At 37.3% G+C, this 20,169-nt stretch overlaps 1 protein-coding gene across 4 annotated transcripts in view; it reads right to left on the reverse strand.

Annotated features, from left to right (window-relative positions):
- Positions 1-20,169, reverse strand: part of LRRFIP2 (LRR binding FLII interacting protein 2) — a 98,702-nt gene that overhangs the window by 68,534 nt on the left and 9,999 nt on the right. For 2 of the 4 annotated variants that reach the window (XM_007462707.1, XM_007462706.1), the window contains exon 2: positions 11,723-11,809. In XM_007462707.1, coding sequence (XP_007462769.1) covers positions 11,723-11,809 — 87 coding nt within the window. Of the gene's footprint in view, positions 1-3,760; positions 3,806-3,903; positions 3,961-10,444; positions 10,496-11,722; positions 11,810-20,169 lie in introns of all 4 variants that reach the window. The other 2 variants (XM_007462704.1, XM_007462705.1) reach the window with 2 other exon arrangements.

The raw sequence follows: 20,169 nt of genomic DNA on the forward strand, positions 1-20,169 counted from the left end.
GAAGAGCGGAGTTCTGACCACTGGACCGCCTGGGAATTCCCTCAGGTAGTTTTAAAAATTGCTGAATCTGGTAGAAAAAATCCATAACTTGGACACCTCACTTGCTACTAGAACAACTGAGTAAACAAAAAGAATCCTCCAATATGTGCCAGTTGGTATTTATGTTATTTAAAAACAAATGATTCATCAAAGGAGGGAGAACTGAAAATATTAAGGGCTCTAGCTAAATAAAATGTTTCCAAACTTGCTATTATAATCTATCCAAAAATGTTTTTTTTAACACTCAGAAAAAGTTACCTCAAAGTTTTCATTTGGAAATTAAATTTTTAAAAAGTACAGAAAACAGGTTGTAGAAACAAAGTTCAGCAGGTGTTCATTTCTGTTAGAATGGTCCTATTACTCAAGCCCGTAGGACTCTGTGAGTCAACAGTGAACGCACAATACTAACACGGCACATTTCTCTGGGCTACACACCATGATGCCTTTCCTTTTGGGTGTACTGGCTCTGCTCCAATGTGTCCCCATTACGTCCTTCGATGGGTTCTTCCATGGAATTAAACAGTGTAGGAGTAAGTGACAAAACACAAATTGCAAGCATATTAAAATTAACTTCATTAAAATTATACTAAGGCAACTGATATATAAATAGGAACTGATAAAAACAACAATAAAAATCTCCACCAATTAAAACTGCAATGTATCTCTACCACTCTGATTCAAGATCACTTCATCTTCTAATTTTGGATCTCTTCCTTATAGTCTTCTTGTATTTCACTGTATAAAGCAGTGGCCAAGCACTTTGTAAGATTTTTTTTTTTTTTTTTTTAAGGTAGATGTTTTTTAAAGAAACATTGTTTCAATTCTAGACTCAGGGCTTTGATTTAATCTTCCTTCCCCAAACCTACCATTCAGTCTTGAACTATCTTTGCTCTTTCTATTTTTATGGAGAATGTCTATAACACTGTTACCATCTCCAGCCCAAATAGCTTCTGGTAGGACACCTTTCAAGAAAACAGTACCAAAAAAAAAAGAAAGCAGTACCTGCAAGCTAACTGGACAAAAGGAAAGATCAAAGTCCTAAGAATGTGGCATAAAACCATAAATACATCTGCCTCATATCCAGGTACATATATCTAATGTTCATATATCAAATACAAGGTCCAAAAGTCTTAGACATTTTAATATACAGCTCATAAGTTAAAAAAAAAAACTGGCAGAGAAATACCAAACCCCCCCAAATAATATAGCAAATCCCAATAAAATTTAGGTCAGTGTTTTAAACCATCACAATTATTTTTACAGAGAACAAAAGTTGTCTACATATTTATTCAGTTTAATGTAGACGGTAAAGTTACTTTAAAAAGCAAATAATCTGATGAAAACTTAGAACTCCCAATATTATCTAGTTAAGAGAAAAAAAAAACTCTTATCTCAATTACATTTCTTTTAAACTATGTTATTAGTGAGCTTTCATTTCAAATCAGACATTCCCAGGAAAGTCTAAATATTTTAAATGTGCTAAATGTACACACAAACACAGTAAAGTTCCAAAGTCTCCTCTACAGGGTAAAATTTTTTATTAATCTTTAAGTTCGCATACTGATTTTTTTAATTAGGAGCTTTACTCTTTTTCCCATAACAGCAAATTTTCGTAATTACCATAATGAAATAAAATATTGTGAGAGTTCTAGTTATATCTTAAATTTATTTAATGATATAATTTCCATGAAATGAAAATCAACCTCATTACTTTATAGACACCCTGGATAAACAATTCCTTATTTATTTAATTGCAGATTTCTTTTTTGTTTGTTTGCAAATGTTTTAAAGGCCCCTAAATTAGGTTGAACTTGGATGGTTTTACCATTAGGTTAAACTAATATATAACCAAGTTTTCCATACAAATTTACAAATAATCTGCTTGATAAAAACTGTGTGAAACTTCACACTATGAACATTACAATGAAAAGTAAAGGGAAAACTCATACGTTTTTTTGAAAAGAGGAAAGATGGGATTATTTTCAAAGCCCTTAAGGCTCAACTTTCAAGCTTCTGTTGACTAACTCCCTGTGAGAGAAAAAACAATATCTCCAGGGAGAAGCATGACAAGTTGTTCTTAAAGTATTTCTCGGCAAGATCAGCTTGGTGCTTTGTAACCACCTAGAGGGGTGGGAGGGAGATGTAAGAGGGAGGAGATAAGGGGATATAGGTTTATGTATAGCTGATTCACTTTGTTTTGTTTTTTTTTTTGAGGTACGCGGGCCTCTCACTGTTGTGGCCTCTCCCGCTGCGGAGCACAGGTTCCGGACGTGCAGGCTCAGCAGCCATGGCTCACGGGCTCAGCCGCTCCGCGGGATGTGGGATCTTCCCGGACCAGGGCACGAACCTGTGTCCCCTGCATCAGCAGGCGGACCCTCAACGACTGCACCACCAGGGAAGCCCTGATTGTTATAAAGCAGAAACTAACATACCATTGTAAAGCAATTATACTCCAATAAAGATGTTTAAAAAAAAATAAAACAAAACAAAAACAAACAAAAAAAAGTATTTCCCCTGCAAAATCATTCTTAAATGATAGTTTCTTAAACTACTGATTAGATTTCTATAAAGGCTTTTTAATATTCTTATAAATCTAAATTTTTATAATTAACCAAAATACTTATGATTCAAGAATTAGTTTACTAACTTATTCTAAAAAGACAGTAGATTACATTCACCAATAAGAAATATAACCAGAGTAAAAGACTATTTAAGGATACAAACACATCAATAATTAGTATACCAGAACACACTCAGTTTAATATAGTGTATTTTTATACATTATACAAGATAGGAAGAAAACTAGACCTGGGGAGAATTAACAAATATAGACCTTAGCAAGAAAGGTAATTTTACTGATGAAAAATCTAGATGTAAGTACATATACAATATTATCAATGTGTAAATTAAAAAAGCATTGCTCTAAGGTTTAAAGCACAATTATTTAAGAAGAGAGTCAGTTTCCTGGCACAATATGCAAGCCTTTGATGAGCGATTTCTCATTTATCTTGATTTACAATGATGTATGCTAAAAACTTGAGACAAACTACAAAATGTTAATCAAAATGTTGAAACATGATAATTTCTATAAGTATGATAAGACAGGCATTTTTAAAATCAGAAGCTCAATTTTCCCACTGAATAAAACTATAATTAGTCACCCAAGCTCCAAAATAATAAATTTTATTTAATCAATTGTCATTTAAAAAAATATGAAAGTAGGAAAAATCTGAAAGCTAGAACCATGCCGATGTTATTCTATAAAATTAACCTTATTATTTTGTGATGGTTTTCCAAAATCAAAGGTCCTTTTATAGAAAAAGTGAATATATATGTTAATAGATGAAAATATTCATGATTTTAGAACTGATTTACTTACAGCAATAATTTGAAAGCATCATTTTCCAATGAAACAGCTTTGCCAATATTTCTGTGTTTTAAAAAAAGGCAGGGGCTTCCCTGGTGGCGCAGTGGTTGAGAGTCCTCCTGCCGATGCAGGGGACACGGGTTCATGCCCCGGTCCGGGAAGATCCCACATGCCGCGGAGCGGCTGGGCCTGTGAGCCATGGCCACTGAGCCTGCGCGTCCGGAGCCTGTGCTCCGCAACGGGAGAGGCCACAACAGTGAGAGGCCTGCGTACCACCAAAAAAAAAAAAAAAAAAAAAAAAAAAGGCAAAGGAATAGCTTTGCTATGGGGGTGTAAACAACTTAAAATACCAACCCTGTGACTGCCAAGACTTCGAATGGACAACGCATCCTCAACTCCCTGATAAAAATAAAAACAAACATAGTAAAGGTGTGTGAGTGACTATGGCAAGTTGATGAGGAAAAGTATTAGAGGTAAGTTTGCAAGTTATTACAAACCAGAGAAGGACGATGATGACTGGACCGGTGGGAATACCTGGCCCTTTCCAACTCATCCTGGGAAAGGAGAAAGTACATGGAGAGTTAATCACTCAGCCAAAGGCTGTTGGTCAGAACAGCTGAGCCCAGCAGCACCTTCCCCACAGCAGGCGGTAGGGACAGCTCATCCTCAAAAGCTGGGTTTGGGGCAGCCATGTCCCTCAGTTGGAAAGAAAGTAGAAATAATCTTGGCAGTGTTTTTATTTGAACAAGTGTGTGTGTGTATCTATCATGTATCTATTTATCTATCTATCTATGGATAGATAGATATATCTGACCACTTGTAGAAGGTACTCTATATATGACTAAGGGAGTTCAATGTACCAAGATAAAAATAAGCAAGTATACTTAAACAGAAATTGAGGTCAGCATTAAAAGCAGACTTTGATCTATTTTTTCATTATGATGTTTACCCAAGGCAGGAAGAAATGTTTATTCTATTACAGATGTGGTTTAAGGTGACAATGTGTTGCTTTAAAAAGATTTGGGTTATAATTTTGTGATCATTGCAAAAAAAGTTTTTTTCTTTTTCTTTTACCACTCTAACTGGAAAAGAAGAGAACAACTAAATGAAATAGCCCCTGACTGTGTGTTGTTAATATGAAAAACTACTTAAAATTAGAAGAAATTGAATAAATATTTCAGAATTGATAAAGTTACCTCAAAGTTATGCCTTATGAAGATTGTTAAAAAAAAAAAAAACAAAAACCTCCAAACAGTTGACTAATTAAATGTAATTCTAAACTTTTCCATATTCAGCTATTAGCACTGGAGCATTAAGTACAGAGTCGTGAAATTAAATGACTAGTCCCTAGAACCTAATCAAGTGTAAGAAACTTCTGATCAGAATTTCAAAGTCCCAAGTGTTAAAGTAATTTGCACTGACTAAGAATCTACACAAAACTGTCCAGCTGAGTTCATAGCTAATCAACACTGCTTTTTCCAAAATGCATCAATCCTTCAACACCCCATGACGATACAGCACTATCATCATGCAGGCAGAGCAGATGGCTATGCCTGACCATTCATCTCAAATCCAGAAACAGTAATTCAACTGAAACACCACAATTTAATGTTTTATGTTGGTCATGATCTTTGAATACAAGTCCAAAAAACTCTTGTTGGTTGTCACGTGCTGTGTACACTGATGCATTTGATCAAATCTGTTCAGAAGTCGGTTTATAAGCACCAGTATGATTCAATAATTCAATATCCAATATGGTGTTCTGATCTTCAGGAATTCACCAATTCACATTTTTGTTATGTAATAGACACATGTAATCTGTAAGGAGCCAAGCAAGTTTCTTTCCTTTCTTTGATTATCAGGTGATATACCACAAAAGTTTGGGGAGCATGTCTGTTAGCCCAGCAGAGTAGGTACAGCTTATTAAGTGGTAACCAGTTCTAGGCTAGTTAGCTTGGTTAGTATAAAGAGCCTTGTGCTACACAGGCAAGTTAATTCTACATGCCCCCTCCCAGTATTATTTGGGGTACTAGGGTGACATACATGGTTTAATGCTCAATCTTTATTCTATCCTTTCTTTTCATTCCACCTACTACACAAGAGCACTCTAAAAAACCCGCCTCTACACATGAAAAGATACTCAACATCATTAATTATTAGAGAAATGCAAATCAAAACTACAATGAGGTATCACCTCACATCAGTCAGAATGGCCATCATCAAAAAATCTACAAACAATAAATGCTGAAGAGGGTGCGGAGAAAAGGGAAACCTTTTGCACTATTGGTGCCAATGTAAATTGATACAGTCACTATGGAGAACAGTATGGAAGTTCCTTAAAAAACTAAAAATAGAACTACCACATTACCCAGCAATCCCACTACTGGGGATATACCCTGAGAAAACCATAATTCAAAAGGACACATGTACCACAATGTTCATTGCTACACTATTTACAATAGCCAGGACATGGAAGCAAACTAAATGTCCACTGACAGATGAATGGATAAAGATGTGGTACATATGTACAACTGAATATTACTCAGCCATAAAAAGGAAAGAAACTGGGTCATTTGTAGAGATGTGGATGGACCTAGAGTCTGTCATGCAGAGTGAAGTAAGCCAGAAAGAGAAAAACAAATATTGTACATTAATGCATATATATGGAATCTAGAAAAATCGTACAGATAAACCTATTTGCAGGGCAGGAATAGAAGAAACACAGACGTAGAGAACGGACATGTGGACACAGTGGGGGAAGGGGAGGGTGGGACGAATTGGGAGATTAGGTTTGACATAAATACACTATGTGTAAAACAGATAGCTAGTGGGAACCTGCTGTATAGCTCAGGGAGCTCAGCTTGGTGCTCTGCAATGACCTAGATGGGTGGGATGGGTGGGGAAAGGAGGAGAGGGAGGTCCAAGAGGGAGGGGATATAGGTATACATATAACTGATTCACTTAGTTGTACAGCAGAAACTAACACAACATTGTAAAGCAATTTTACTCCAATAAAAAATTAATTAATTAAAAAGAAATTAAAAACCTGCCTCTAAAGAGCACAGCCCATTAAAGATGCAGCAGACAGATGAATTCATATTCTTAATTATACCTATTATAAAAATAATCCTAAATAACAATATCTTATTAAGTATTGATATACCCCTAGATTTACACAGCTTTCTTTTTAGCCCCATTTGAAAAAAATGGCCTAAAAAGAGTTCAGAAGAACTACAGAATAAAATGTAAACCCATACAGGCTGGTTAATTTAAACTGAGGGAATACAGTTTATTCCATAGTCATAAACAACCCCTTAAACAACCACTATCCAACAGAACTTTCTGTGACAATGGAAATGTTCTATGTTTGTGCTGTCTAGTATGGTAGCCACTAGCCACACGTGGCTACTGAGCACTTGAACTGCTAGAAGTACAACTGAGGAAAGAAATTTTTTATTTTAATCAATTTAAATCCAAACCTAATTATCCACATATGGCTAGTGGCAACCATACAAACAGTAAGGGAAGCTCAAAGCAAATTTTTATTACACCAAAAAAGACTCAAAGCACATATTTTACTAAGAGTCTGCCATGGAGCGCTACTCTTCTACAGAAAGGCAGGTATTCAGGTAGTCTTAAACTACTCCCTCTACCTGGAATACTTTTGCACAGTGGCAAATAGGAAGAAATAGAAGGAAACCCTTGTATAAAAGAAAAGACCCTAGCGCCAAATCTAGAATTATTTTTAACAGCTAGAGGATTCTTAAAGATCATCTAGTCTGGGCTTCCCTGGTGGCACAGTGGTTGAGAGTCCGCCTGCCGATGCAGGGGGACACGGGATCGTGCCCTGGTCCGGGAAGATCCCACATGCCGTGGAGCAGCTGGGCCCGTGATCCATGGCCGCTGGGCCTGCACGTCCGGAGCCTGTGCTCTGCAACGGGAGAGGCCACAACAGTGAGAGGCCCACGTACCAAAAAAAAAAAAAAAAGATCATCTAGTCTGATCCCTTCATTTTACAGTACAAAAAACCCTGCAGCACAAAAAGATTAGGAATCAACAAAGTCAGAAAGCTGGGATCAGCATTCATATCTTCTAACTCAACAGACCATTGAACCTATACTGGCTAAATCCAGACTGATTACATAGAAAGAACATGAAGAAAATGGCAAGGTATCCCGGTTTTTACTCAGAGCTTTCTCCTCCTCTGGAATACAAAAAAAGAAAAAAAAAAAAAGCTTCCTTTTGCAGGTATTTCTGGGGTAGTATGGAAACTGCCAATTGGCTTTTCTTGAATTACTAGCATCAGAAACCCAATAGAAAAAATTTCAGCAAACCGTGTTCTTAGGTACCAGTTACAACGCAGAGTATCCCTCTCTTCCACATCAGGAAAACAAAACATTTTCATTGTCCTGGGAGTCTCCTTATTAGTTTAAAGGATCCAAAGCTGAACGAACAGGACAATGCCTTTAAAGATGGATATTTATCGTTAAAGCTTTCTGGAAAATTATGTTTTGATACATTCAAGTTAAATTAATGGAAATAAAACATATTCTGTTTTTTTTTTTTTTTTTTTTTTTTTGCGGTACGCAGGCATCTCACTGTCGTGGTCTCTCCCGTTGCGGAGCACAGGCTCTGGACGCGCAGGCCCAGTGGCCATGGCTCACGGGTCCAGCCGCTCCGCGGCACGTGGGACCCTCCCAGACCAGGGCACAAACCCGTGTCCCCTGCATCGGCAGGCGGACTCCCAACCACTGCGCCACCTGGGAAACCCCATATTCTGTTTTTAAAAGTTCACTTGGAGTGAAGGTGAAGTGGTTTTATTAAGAAAAAAAAAAAAAAGCCCACAATCCTGGGAATACACCTGGCCATCTTCTCTGACAACAAATACTTAATTCAAGGCTGCAGCCATTCCCTCAGTTTTAAATTAGGAAACTTCAGAAACTGCATTTACTCTTTCAGGTCACCAACACGCCACTGCTTCAGACATCCAGTTTATAAACAGAAGCACTGGCTAACCTAAGACCAATTGGAAGCCCGGAGAGACATAGGCCCTTTTCTTCTTGGTCCTTCTACCTCCCGCTCCATTATTAGCACATGGGGTGCCCTCTCATCCCTTAGAATTCTGTGTCTGTCACAACGAAGCAAGTTGTTTACTTCACCAATCCTTTATCACCTATCTATAAAATGGAGATAATGTATCTATCTTATAATGGGGAATGAACACATATATAAAAAGCATGAGCACAGTGTTGGCACACAGATATGCACTCAACAATAGCTTCATTCCTGAGCCTCACGCCCTTGGGTTCCCTATTCACATCCCAACAGCCTACCCCCAGACGAAGAAGTAATAAAATTAGGAGAAATTTTTAATATAGGAAGATTCTTCCTTCTAATAACTGACAATCCAATTGTTTGTATATACATTATTTCATTATAAATTTATTAGTAATTTATATTTTATATTGTGACTCTCACATGCCAACTTATACTATAAGCTCATAGACAGAAAGCAGCCAGAGAGACAAGGATAAGATAAGAAGTGAGAGGAAAACTCAGTTTTAAAGCAGTAAAAGCAAGTGTCAGAAGGGGTTAGAGTGTTAATTATTCCCATCCGAAACTAAACCCCACCTTCCCTGCATGTCCAAATCCTACCTATTACTGAAGACTTGGGTTAGTTGCCACCTGCATTTTAAGCCTCTAACCCCCTTCCATGAAAATCTAGCACGTTCACTGCCAGACCTGCACACCTTTCACAGAGATAAAAAATATGTTTATCTTCATGGCCTTTAAACATAGGAATCAAATATTAAACTTCTAACTTAGACTTTTCTTCTTATTTAATGTTTTGGTCTGCCCTAAGACATTAAAATCTTAGGCAATTTAATTTGAGAACTATTATACACAATTAAAAGAAGAAATTAATATTTCTATTTTTGTAAGTAAAACCGATTTCTTATATTCACACCAAACATTTTTAAGACATCATCAGTAATATTAAGCCAGTTACATGCAGAAGACACTTTAAATAAAAATAATTAAGCTAGCTTTAGTAACAAGAAAGGACAAGTTCCACTCCAAAATAACAAACACATACATGAGGATTCGCTTAATTTTAAGCAACCAAACATCTTTTTTCTCTCTTTTCTAAAATATCACAATGAGAAGTATGATAAAGTTTTAAATGTGTAGGTCAATACAGTCATAAATATTTTCATTCTGGTTATACCTTAGAATGCTATTCTAGAAGGGATCTGTTTATGAAAGTTGCTTGTCCAGCAACAATTAGATAGTGGTTCTTAACCTCTTAGGATCAGACTCCTCCGAGAATCTGATGATAAAAATGCCTGTGGGCATTTCACATGAAAACACACATATACTCAAATCCTTGCCTGAGATTTTAAGGCTTCATGCCCCATCCCCCATGCCTATTCACATACCAAGCTAAGAACCCCTGCAATAGGAGGCAGCTGGGAGACTTATCAACACTGAAAAAAGTTCCAATTTAGGAATGACTCACAGTAACTAATACTCTACTGGTTGCAGTTTGTTCTTGCTGCTAACAAATCTGGGAGTGATGGTAAAACAAAAGAAGTAATTTTCAGAGGAGATGAAAGAATGACTTGGGTCATCCCTCAATGAAAACCCTGCTGACTTAGTTTTTTTAAAAAAAAGAGAGAAAGGAAGAAGGGAACAGGGAAGGAGAGGCGGGGTGGAGGGCGGTGGAAGGAATGAGAGGGGTAGAGGGACAAATCTGAGGGACAGAAGAACAAACCCATAGAAAGAAAACACATTCATCTACTCAATCTTTCTTGGTCAGGAGCATTCATGAGATGAGTGTGAGGCTGTAACTACAACAGAAATGGCTGGACTCCATGCACACACTTGGTCCACTACAGGCAGAAGAGACACTCTCTGACCTTTAGGTTCAAACATGACAAACACTCCTACTTGGCAAACGATTAGTCAATGTTTTACTTTGAGACTGCATATTTCAGCAACTGATCACAACATGCAGGGCAGGCAATCCTGGCCTACCAGCCACTTCTGAATCTGTCCCCATTTCCGATCAAAGGAATGATAAGAGTGCTACAAATGCAAAAGTTTCATAAACTAAAGCATCCAACATACTGCATTCTATGAAAAGTCTTAAATTAATCACATACAATTGTCCTGAACAGCAATGATTGTTAATTCAAAGTTGTTACACATTCAAAATACAGAACATACTAAGCTAAATATGCTCAATAATAGAGATATATGGTCCTCTGTAGTTTAGAGAACTATAAATAAAACTTATACTTAATAACTGTATCCTTATAATTTTAGGAGTATAAAAGACAATACATTGTCACATTTTCATTTCAAGCTAAGAATTGCATTCATATTTGAAGCTATGAGGTTAAAAAATTTAGCAATATATTAACTGCTTTTGGTTTTGTTTTTGAGCTGTGACAATATGGACTCTATGCACATCTCTTTAACACATTAACAGAAGATCCACCACCAACCTCAAAATAAAGTGTTTAATACTGCCCTGCAGGTTTTACACCCCACTTCGTACTAATACAACACCAGAAATATTTTTTACGGGAATTTTCGGAGCTAGGTCAATGTCAGAAGGAAAGAGTAAAAAAGAGTATTTGTTTCATTTTAAAGCAACCCAATTTCTATATGCTTACTTAAAAAAAATTTTTTTTTGCTTTTCTTTCCGATAATTAAAACATATTGAAATGTATTAACTATAGAAAAGCATAAGAACATAAAACCAATCATAATTCCATCATAGATAAACCAAAGTACTGGTAGTAATCACTTCTTTCCAGTAGTTTTTGACCTATATACAGATACTAGTTTTTGTAACACAAAACTGGAGTTCCACCCATCTTACAGTTGTGCTTTTTTTTTCATTTTCTTAGATGAATATTTTCTTCTATTATTAAATATGCTTACAAACTGTAAGGTTGTATGATTTCAGTTTTACTATGTAGACATCATAACATAATTAATCAAAATTCTAGGACACTTATGACCACAGGAAATAACTTTGTCATCGCTAAGCCTACTTTAGCTGTTACAAGCACTTATTACACAATAGTAACTTATAATGAGTAAGAACTATGTATGTGTTTGCTGTTATGATTTAAAACAAATATTGCATTTAACTTGCTGACATAAATGGCTTGTTAAAATATATACATCAGGTTATTCTATTCCCAGTGTTTCAGAAGAAACCAGTTTTACTTCAGACGGAAACTAGCCAAGTATTGATATTTTTGAGACCAACACTAACTCAGGGTTATCCACCCAAATTACCTCTTTTTGTTGCCGTTCCAGTTCTCTCATGCGGATATCTCTTGCTTCTGCTCGGGCAGCCCGTTTTGCTGCCAGTCTTGCCTCTGCCTGAAAAGTAATGTAAAGATTCAGCTTTATTTAAAAACCACCACCACCAGCACCACACCTGTACATCAGCTTGGAGGACAAGGAGCCAATGGGACATTACTTCCCAAAGAGGGTGGGGGGCAAGGTGTCGTCCATCAGCAGCCTGACTGACTTCTTCCATCAACATCCCGTCCGTACTCACTTCTTTTCCTAGGCCCAGAGTCTCTCCTGAAATCTGGGCCTTTACCGTCAACTGCTTGCCTTGATTACACATTCAAAACATTTCACACAATTCATTATATGTTTCTACACACTTGCTTTTTCCAGAATTTTCTTCCCCATCAATTCAATCATACAGATTAGAAACTGCAGGGCCAGCCTCTATTTCACTTTGGACCTTGCCAGTATTCCCTCTCCAAGTCCTGTCAATTCTGGACCACTGAGTTTCTCTCCAACCCATCTCAGGTTTCTTTATGCTCACTGTTCCTGCTTGTTTCAGGAACTCTTCCTCTCTCTCTCTTTCCACTGAGATATAATTCACACACCATCAAATCCACAACTTAAAAACATACAATTCAGTGGGTTTTCAAGTACATTCACAAAGTTGCACAATTATCACTACTATCTAATTCCAGGATACTTTCATCACCCCAAAAGGAAAACCTGTACCCATCAGTTGTCACTCCTTGTTACCCAAACCCAGACCCTAGCAACCACTAATTTACTTTCTGTCTCTATGAATCTGCCTCTTCTGGACAGAGCATATAAATGAAATCATACAATAGGAACTCTTTATCTCTTGTTTGGATACTGCAACAGTCTCCAAATCCATCTACCCAACTCCATATTCTGCCCTTCAATTCATCCTCTATGTGGTTACATGATGGCCAGTCTGCCTTTGTTTCTGATCATGCCAATCATTCTGCTGTGTAAAATACTCCAGTGGCTCCCCATTACTCATGGTTAAAGCAAAAATTCCATAGACTAGCACAAAGAGAAGACAGGAGACGAAAAGCAAAAGCAGAGATTAAGGTTTCTCCCAGTCATCTCTCCACCTTATTTCCCATTACGTGCCCCACCTGCGCCAGCCGCATCCACCTCCCTCCACTCCTGGACTCTATCTACTGTGCTGGGAGGTGAAGCCTCTCTTCACAGACTGCTGGCAGGAGGTATTCTCCCTTCTCTCTTCTTCAGCTACCGTGCTAACTTCTATGAAGGGTTCCCCCAGTCCCTCTTTCACAGAGTAATACCCTATGGACATGTGCCTACTGTGGCTTATTACACTGTATTAAATGTACTACATGGTATTATATGGTATTAAAATTACATACTTCTGTCACCCCACAAATTTCATGCCTCAGTGCCTGCTAAATAAACAAGAGATTTTCAGGTCATGGGCCAAAGTATCGAGGAAATGAGCCAACGAAACAGCTTGATGTACCACATGAAACAAAAAAATCTTCTCTCTGGTTTCTCTTACGGTGGTTTCCTCAGTTCTTGGCCACATCTCAACTCTGATTCAGATCGCCTCTCTTCTGGTAATGACAGTAGCTGCTGCTTCTCATGCTATTATATTTGTGCCTAAGTCTCACACTAGGAAGAGACTCAGCCAATGTTTAAAGTGGTCTACTGTGTGTAAGCCATTATACTGAGCACTGAAAATACAGAGTTAAGACATGCCACCTCTGCCCTGAAGACGTTCACAAACTAGCCAAGGGAGACAATCACAATGTTTAAAGGGAAGGAAGCATGCAGGGAGGAGCAATTAGTTTTGCCTGGCAAGGTCACAGCAGGCTTCTAAGAAGAGGAGACAGTTTAATGGTTACTACTTTTTCAACTACCCCAATTTTGGCGATTTCCTAGTCTGTTTAACTGACCTTTAAGTAGCAAAAACGCTGCAAAGTGAACTGCAATCTGCCAACCGAAAGCTCTCACACTGTCATCACCGGAGCAATTAGTGTTCTCACATGAATTTTACATTGTCCTCTATCATTAAAAACCCTACATTCCCCACCTTCTTTACCCCTCTATGAATGGTCACCATTTTCTTACCAGAGTTTGTATTTTATAGAGAAAGACTTCAAGGCTAAGTTATGCTTCAGCAGATAACAAATACGTTTTAAAATTACAAAGTATCATTTTTCTGGGAAAAATTTTCAAATCTCTCTTTTTAATTTAAGAAAGCCACAGCAATGGGTAGGAATTTTCATTTACACTTATATTAGCTTTGCACTTGTAGCTTCCCTTAGAAATTTATTGAGAATGCCAATTTCATCCTCCTGAGATCTGTGGCCAATTCTGCACAATCTATTCTAAAATGGGACTTCTCTCACCAAACCTAAATTACAGATAATTGAAATCTATTCTCTAATACAACTTCTTGCACAACAAAAGGACCTACTGTATAGCACAAAGAACTCTACTCAATATTCTGTAATAACCTACATGGGAAAAGAATCTGAAAAAGAATGGATATATGTATAATATATGTATAACTGAATCACTTAGCTGTACACCTGAAACTAACACAACACTGTAAATCAACTACATTCCAAAATAAAAAATTAAATTTAAAAATTAAAAAAAAAGAAGTAAGGGACCTAACTGCTGTATAACAGAAAGAACATGGGCTTCAGAGCCAGAAAAACATCCTTCTCTTTGTTACTTAGCCAACTTTATGCAAAACTCAGATATTACCTCCCTTGGAGTTGGTATTAAATAAGGCAAGCTTTAAAAAGGTAAAGAGGATTTTAAATTACTGTATCTGTTTTTTTTCTGTACATTGCTTCCACGCGCCTGACAGGAGTAGCAAGGAGCTAATGGTGATTCCAATCTGGTAAGACAAGATGTGTACTCTAATTCTTATACTGACATATTTTGAAATAGTCAAATTATAGGTACACAAAGCATACTTCTAAGTACCAACACTAGCACCTTCCCCTCGGAATACTATTGTGTAAAAGAGCTACTGCAAATTCGTTTTAACCCACCCTGACCGATATAAAATAAAAAAGATAAAATACTAAAGGACCACGAGGATTTAACTGAGTTTAAAACAAAGTTGGTTAAAAAAAAATAAACATAGCATCACCACTTGATCCAATAATTCCACTTCTGGGTACATACAACAAAGAATTGAAAGTAGAGACCCAAACAGGTATTTGTACACCAATGGTCATAGCAGCATTATCCATAATAGCCAAAAGGTGGAAACAACCCAAATGTCCATCAGCAGATGAATGGATAAACAAAATGTGTTATGTACATACAATGGAATATTACGTAGCCTTTAAAAGGCTACATAATTAGATTTTGACACAGGCTACAACATGGATGAATTCTGAAGACGTTTTTTTTAAATTAAATTTTATTGGAGGACTTCCCTGGTGGCGCAGTGGTTAAGAATCTGCCTGCCAATACAGGGGACACAGATTTGAGCACTGGTCCAGGAAGATCCCACATGCCACGGAGCAACTAAGCCCGTGCACCACAACTACTAAGCCTGGGCTCTAGAGCTTGCGAGCCACAACTTCTGAGCCTGCATGCCACAACTACTGAAACCCGAATGCCTAGAGTCCCTGCTCAGCCACAAGAGAAGCCCACCGCAATGGGAAGCCGGTGCACCACAATGAAGAGTAGCCCCCGCTCGCCACAACTAGAGAAAGCCCGAGCACAGCAATGAAGACCCAACGCAGAAATAAATAAATAAATAAGTAAGTAAAATATATGAGGAAGTTGAGTCTTAAAAAAAAAGTTTTACTGGAGTATAGTTGTTTTACAATGTTGTTGAAGACATTATTAAGTGAAATAAGCCAGACACAAAAGGACAAATATTAAATGATTCTGCTTATCTCAAGGATCTAAAGTAGTCAAATACCATGGAGATAGAAAGTAGAACAGTGGTTTCCAGGGGCTGGGGGGGACAAGGGAATGGGGAGCTATTATTTAATGGGTACAGAGTTTCAGTAAGGATGATGATAAAGTTCTGAAGATGGATAGTTGTGATGACTGCACAGCAATCTAAATGTACTTAGTGCCACTGAACTGTATACTTAAAGATGATTAAAATGATAAATTTTATGTTATGCTTATTTTACCTCAAAACAAAAAAGGTTAGTTAACTTAAAAGTTAGCATAAGACATGAATGAAATCAGAAGTATTCAGGAGCCTAAATCATTTAAGTATTTGTATGGTCTTTAGGCTGACATGACCCAAACTTTTAAATAAAGTTAACAGGAAAATTCAGGAACTGGAAATTCAGGTTAAGAAGTTACCTGTGAAATCCAGTAAGTACTGGACCAGGTTTCTAAACATTATTCTAATCATTATGCTTTCAAGTATTAGGCACATAAAAGCCGATTAAAGGAAATATGTAATTGGATAGGTATAGGAATTTATTCTTCCTAGAGCAGTGAAAATGAAAACACAAAAAATAAAGATATGTTTGGATAGAATTAAATCTATTTCTCACTAAATGCTTGGGGCAAGTGGAAAAACAAAATGACAGCAAAACCCATGGGCCTTGATCACCCCTGGAATAAATGCTTTAGATTGTGTTAAATCATAAACCTTCTAAATTCGTTGAATGTTCACTTTATCACTCAACTAATAACTAGGAACCATACAATGGAAAAGATGAGGACTAAACATGTACGATGGTTTGAGTGCTTCTACATTAGGGACATAATTTTGTATTATGTTGTTTGGGGATGTAAAAAAAGAAAAATACATGAGATGCAATAAAAAGACAAATACGGCTGACCCTTGAACAACATGGGTTTGAATTGTATGGGTCCACTTACACATGGATTTTTTTCAATAGTAAATACTACAGAACTACATTATCCACAGATCGGAGGAACCCCAGATATGAAGGGCCAACTGTAAGTTACAGAGGGATTTTTGACTGCAGGAAGGGTCGGCACCCCTAACCTCCTCATTGCTCAAGGGTCAATGGTAACTCGATTTTAGAATGGGCAAAGGATTTGAATAGACATTTCTCTAAAGAAGATATACAAGTAGCCAATTAGCGCACAAAAAGATGCTCAACATCACTGGTCATTAGGGAAATGCAAATGAAAACCACACTGAGATACCATTTCACACCCACGAAGATGGCTATAACAAAAAAATTTTTAAATGGAAAATAAATAGCGTTGGCAAGGATGTGGAGAAGTCAGAACACATTGCTGGTGGAGATGTTAAACGGTGTAGCTGCTACTGAAAATGGTTTAGCAGTTCCCCAAAACATTAAACATAGACCATAAGACCTGGCATCCATCTCTAGATATGTACCTAAGGGAAACGAACACATGTGTTCACACAAAAACTTGTACATTAAGTATTCATAGCAGTATTATTCATAATAGCCCCCCAAATGGAAACAGCCCAGATGTTCATCAGCTGATGAATGGATAAACAAAATGTGGTATCATCCATAGAATGGAATATTATTCAGCCATAAAAAGGAATGAAGTACTGATATAGGTTACAACATGGATGAACCCTAAGAACATTATGCTAAGTGAAAGAAGCCAGACACAAAAGTTCACATATTGTATAATTCCACTTATACGATATGCCCAGAATAGGAAAATCCAAAGACAGAATGTAGATTACTGATTGCCAGGGGCTGGAGTAAGGGGGAGATGGAGAGTGACTGCTAATTTGTATGGGGTTTCTTTCTGTGCTGACGAGATGTCTCTACTTTGTAATTAGGAAGTGGCAGTGGTTGTGTGTCCTTCTGAATACACTAAACACCACTAAAAACTGCATACTTTAAAATGGTGAATTTTACAGTATGTGAATTATATCTCAATTAAAAAATTTTAAATAAATGACACAGTGAATAAAAAATATAATGCTAAATTAAATAAATAGTAAAATATGTAAAACTCCAACACATAAAACTCAGTATATAAAATGGGAGAAAGGGAATCTTATGATCTAGTAAGTCTGGAAAATGCCAGGTTAAATTTTTTAAAATCTTTAATAATACACATTATGAATTGCCAAGAAAAAGGTAAAATAAAAAAGCATTTCTCAGACTTACCTAACCACATTACTAAATAAGCCCTAAGTAATTCTTCAAGGATCACGCTCCAAGGAACACATTTGGGAAATAATGATTAAGCTCTGACAACATATCAGGATCCAATTCAAACTGTACTAATTCTGTTGGGAGGGGGGGAGCCTTACCCTTGCTCTTAATATTTATAAAATTAAACAATGTTTTGAGAATGATCTTCATAGAATCAAAACTCAAACTTTCAAGATGACAGAAAAGATGAGACCTCATTAATATTACTACCATCCTTTGAACACTTAGCAAAGCTAGGTGCTTATTTTCCTTTAATCCACAAAGTAACCCCTTGAGGTACAGAAGGATTAAGGAATTTGCCTAATATCTCCTGGTCAGCAAGTATTGGAACTGAGATCCACATCCTTAGAATCTGACTCCAGTTAATGCTCTTAACTATGTTGCCACAACTTATATCCTTATACCCCAAGTGTAAGAACATATCCTTAGGCAAATAATAAAAGTTTACTTTGGATGAATTAACCTGTGATTTTTCAATTTAGCAGAGATTCTCTCTTTTCTGTGAAACTGTACCATTCTGGTTCCCTTTTTTCTTTGACCATGACTTTACCCCAAATGTAGTTAACCTTCTCCTTTTGCTCTACACAGCCTTTCCTCTCATCTGTTTACTCCACATTTTCAACTATCAGCCAACGAGAATGATTCAAATCTAGCATCTCAAGCTCTGACCAGAATCAAAGCTTACATTTCTAACTGTCTAGTGGATCTCTTGTCATACACTGAGAGCGAATAAAAGCAACCTCATCTTCCCTCAGTGAATATGCTTTTGCTTCCCTATTTTTCAATCTCCAGAAATGGAACCTTTGTTGAAAACTCAGGCTCAGGGACTCCTACTTCCTAACTAAACCTTCTTTACAATATCCCTTAAATGCAACCTTTAATACCCATTCCTACAGACTCCCCCTCTTCCAAGCAGGCCCTTACACTTTCACCTAGGATACTTTATTTCCTAATTCTAACTTCACTTTCTCCGTCCCAACTCTCCTCCTATCCGTGCTATTTCCACGTTACACACCGTTCAATTAATCTGCACCAAGGAACAAGTGGTTGATTAGCCATAATATACTTTATGATGCCCAATACCCAAAAGCATCCTTACACTTTCAGAATTTTAAATTTGGATTCTGTTACTGCTTAGGTCAAATAAACACTGAACAGGCTAAAATAAACCAAATCAGCCCAAATCAGTTTCCAAATCAGAAACTCAGCTAAGGCCAATCCTACTATAACTATCTGTCCTGTGGGTCTACAAGTAAAGCAGGATCTATCCTATCCACTGGACAGTGCCCTCTGTTTCCTTGGAATATAACCCACATGTCAAATTTCATTTGGAACTATTCTGGGGGGGGGCCTGAATATTCTGGGAGGAACAAAGTTATATCCACCTTAAAAAAACAGTTTTTGAATCCATCATCCTAAGAGTCAAAGGCAAGAGAGTTCATTATAAAGTTACGTGGCAATATAAATATAAAATATATGTATATACACATAAAACACAAATGTAAAGTTATAAAAAATATACATATAAAACATATATGGACGTGTCCATATATAAAGAGACACACACCCTCTGTGCTATGATGTGAACTCCACCCTCCCTAGGGACCTTGCCTCAACTATCTGATCTCTCTCCTCTGTCTACACTCTCTTCCTCTACTGGTTTGTTCTTCTCATCATAAGTAGGTTCAAAGTCTCTCTTATCTTTAAACAAACAAACAAACAAACAGTCCCATCCCGGTTCAGTTCTGCCTCGTCTTCTCTTTACAGCCAACTTTTTCTAGCACCTCCCTCCTCACTCCCCACTCCCTTCAAATGACTGCTTTCTGGCTTCTGCCCAAATCATTTCAGTGAAATTGCTCAGGCCAAAGTCACTTATGACCTCTGACTACCAAACCCAACAGAATTTTTCTCTTCTTATTCCACTTGTCCTTTCTGGCTTCCCAGATCACTGTCACGCAACTTCTTCTGAAAACACTCCTCTCTTGGCTTTCTGCAATACTAGTCTCTCCTGGTTTTCCTCTTGACTCTCTGACCTCTATTCCTCAGAATCCTTCATGGGCTCATTTTTCTCTGCTAGCTCCTTAAACTTTAATATAGCCAAAGCTTCCAGGCTTCATCTCACTCTCTTCACTCTATGTTCCCTCCCTGGGTGATACTGAGAGTCTGCAAAGCTTTGTGTCCAACCCAGACTTTTCTCTCACAGTCCTGATCCAACTGGCTATTAAACACTGGGGCTGTTCCACTGGAACCTTGGATTTGCTGTATCATAAATGGAATTTA

This window comes from Lipotes vexillifer, unplaced genomic scaffold, assembly GCF_000442215.2.
Source record: "Lipotes vexillifer unplaced genomic scaffold, Lipotes_vexillifer_v1.1 scaffold539, whole genome shotgun sequence".
Lineage (NCBI taxonomy): Eukaryota > Metazoa > Chordata > Mammalia > Artiodactyla > Lipotidae > Lipotes > Lipotes vexillifer.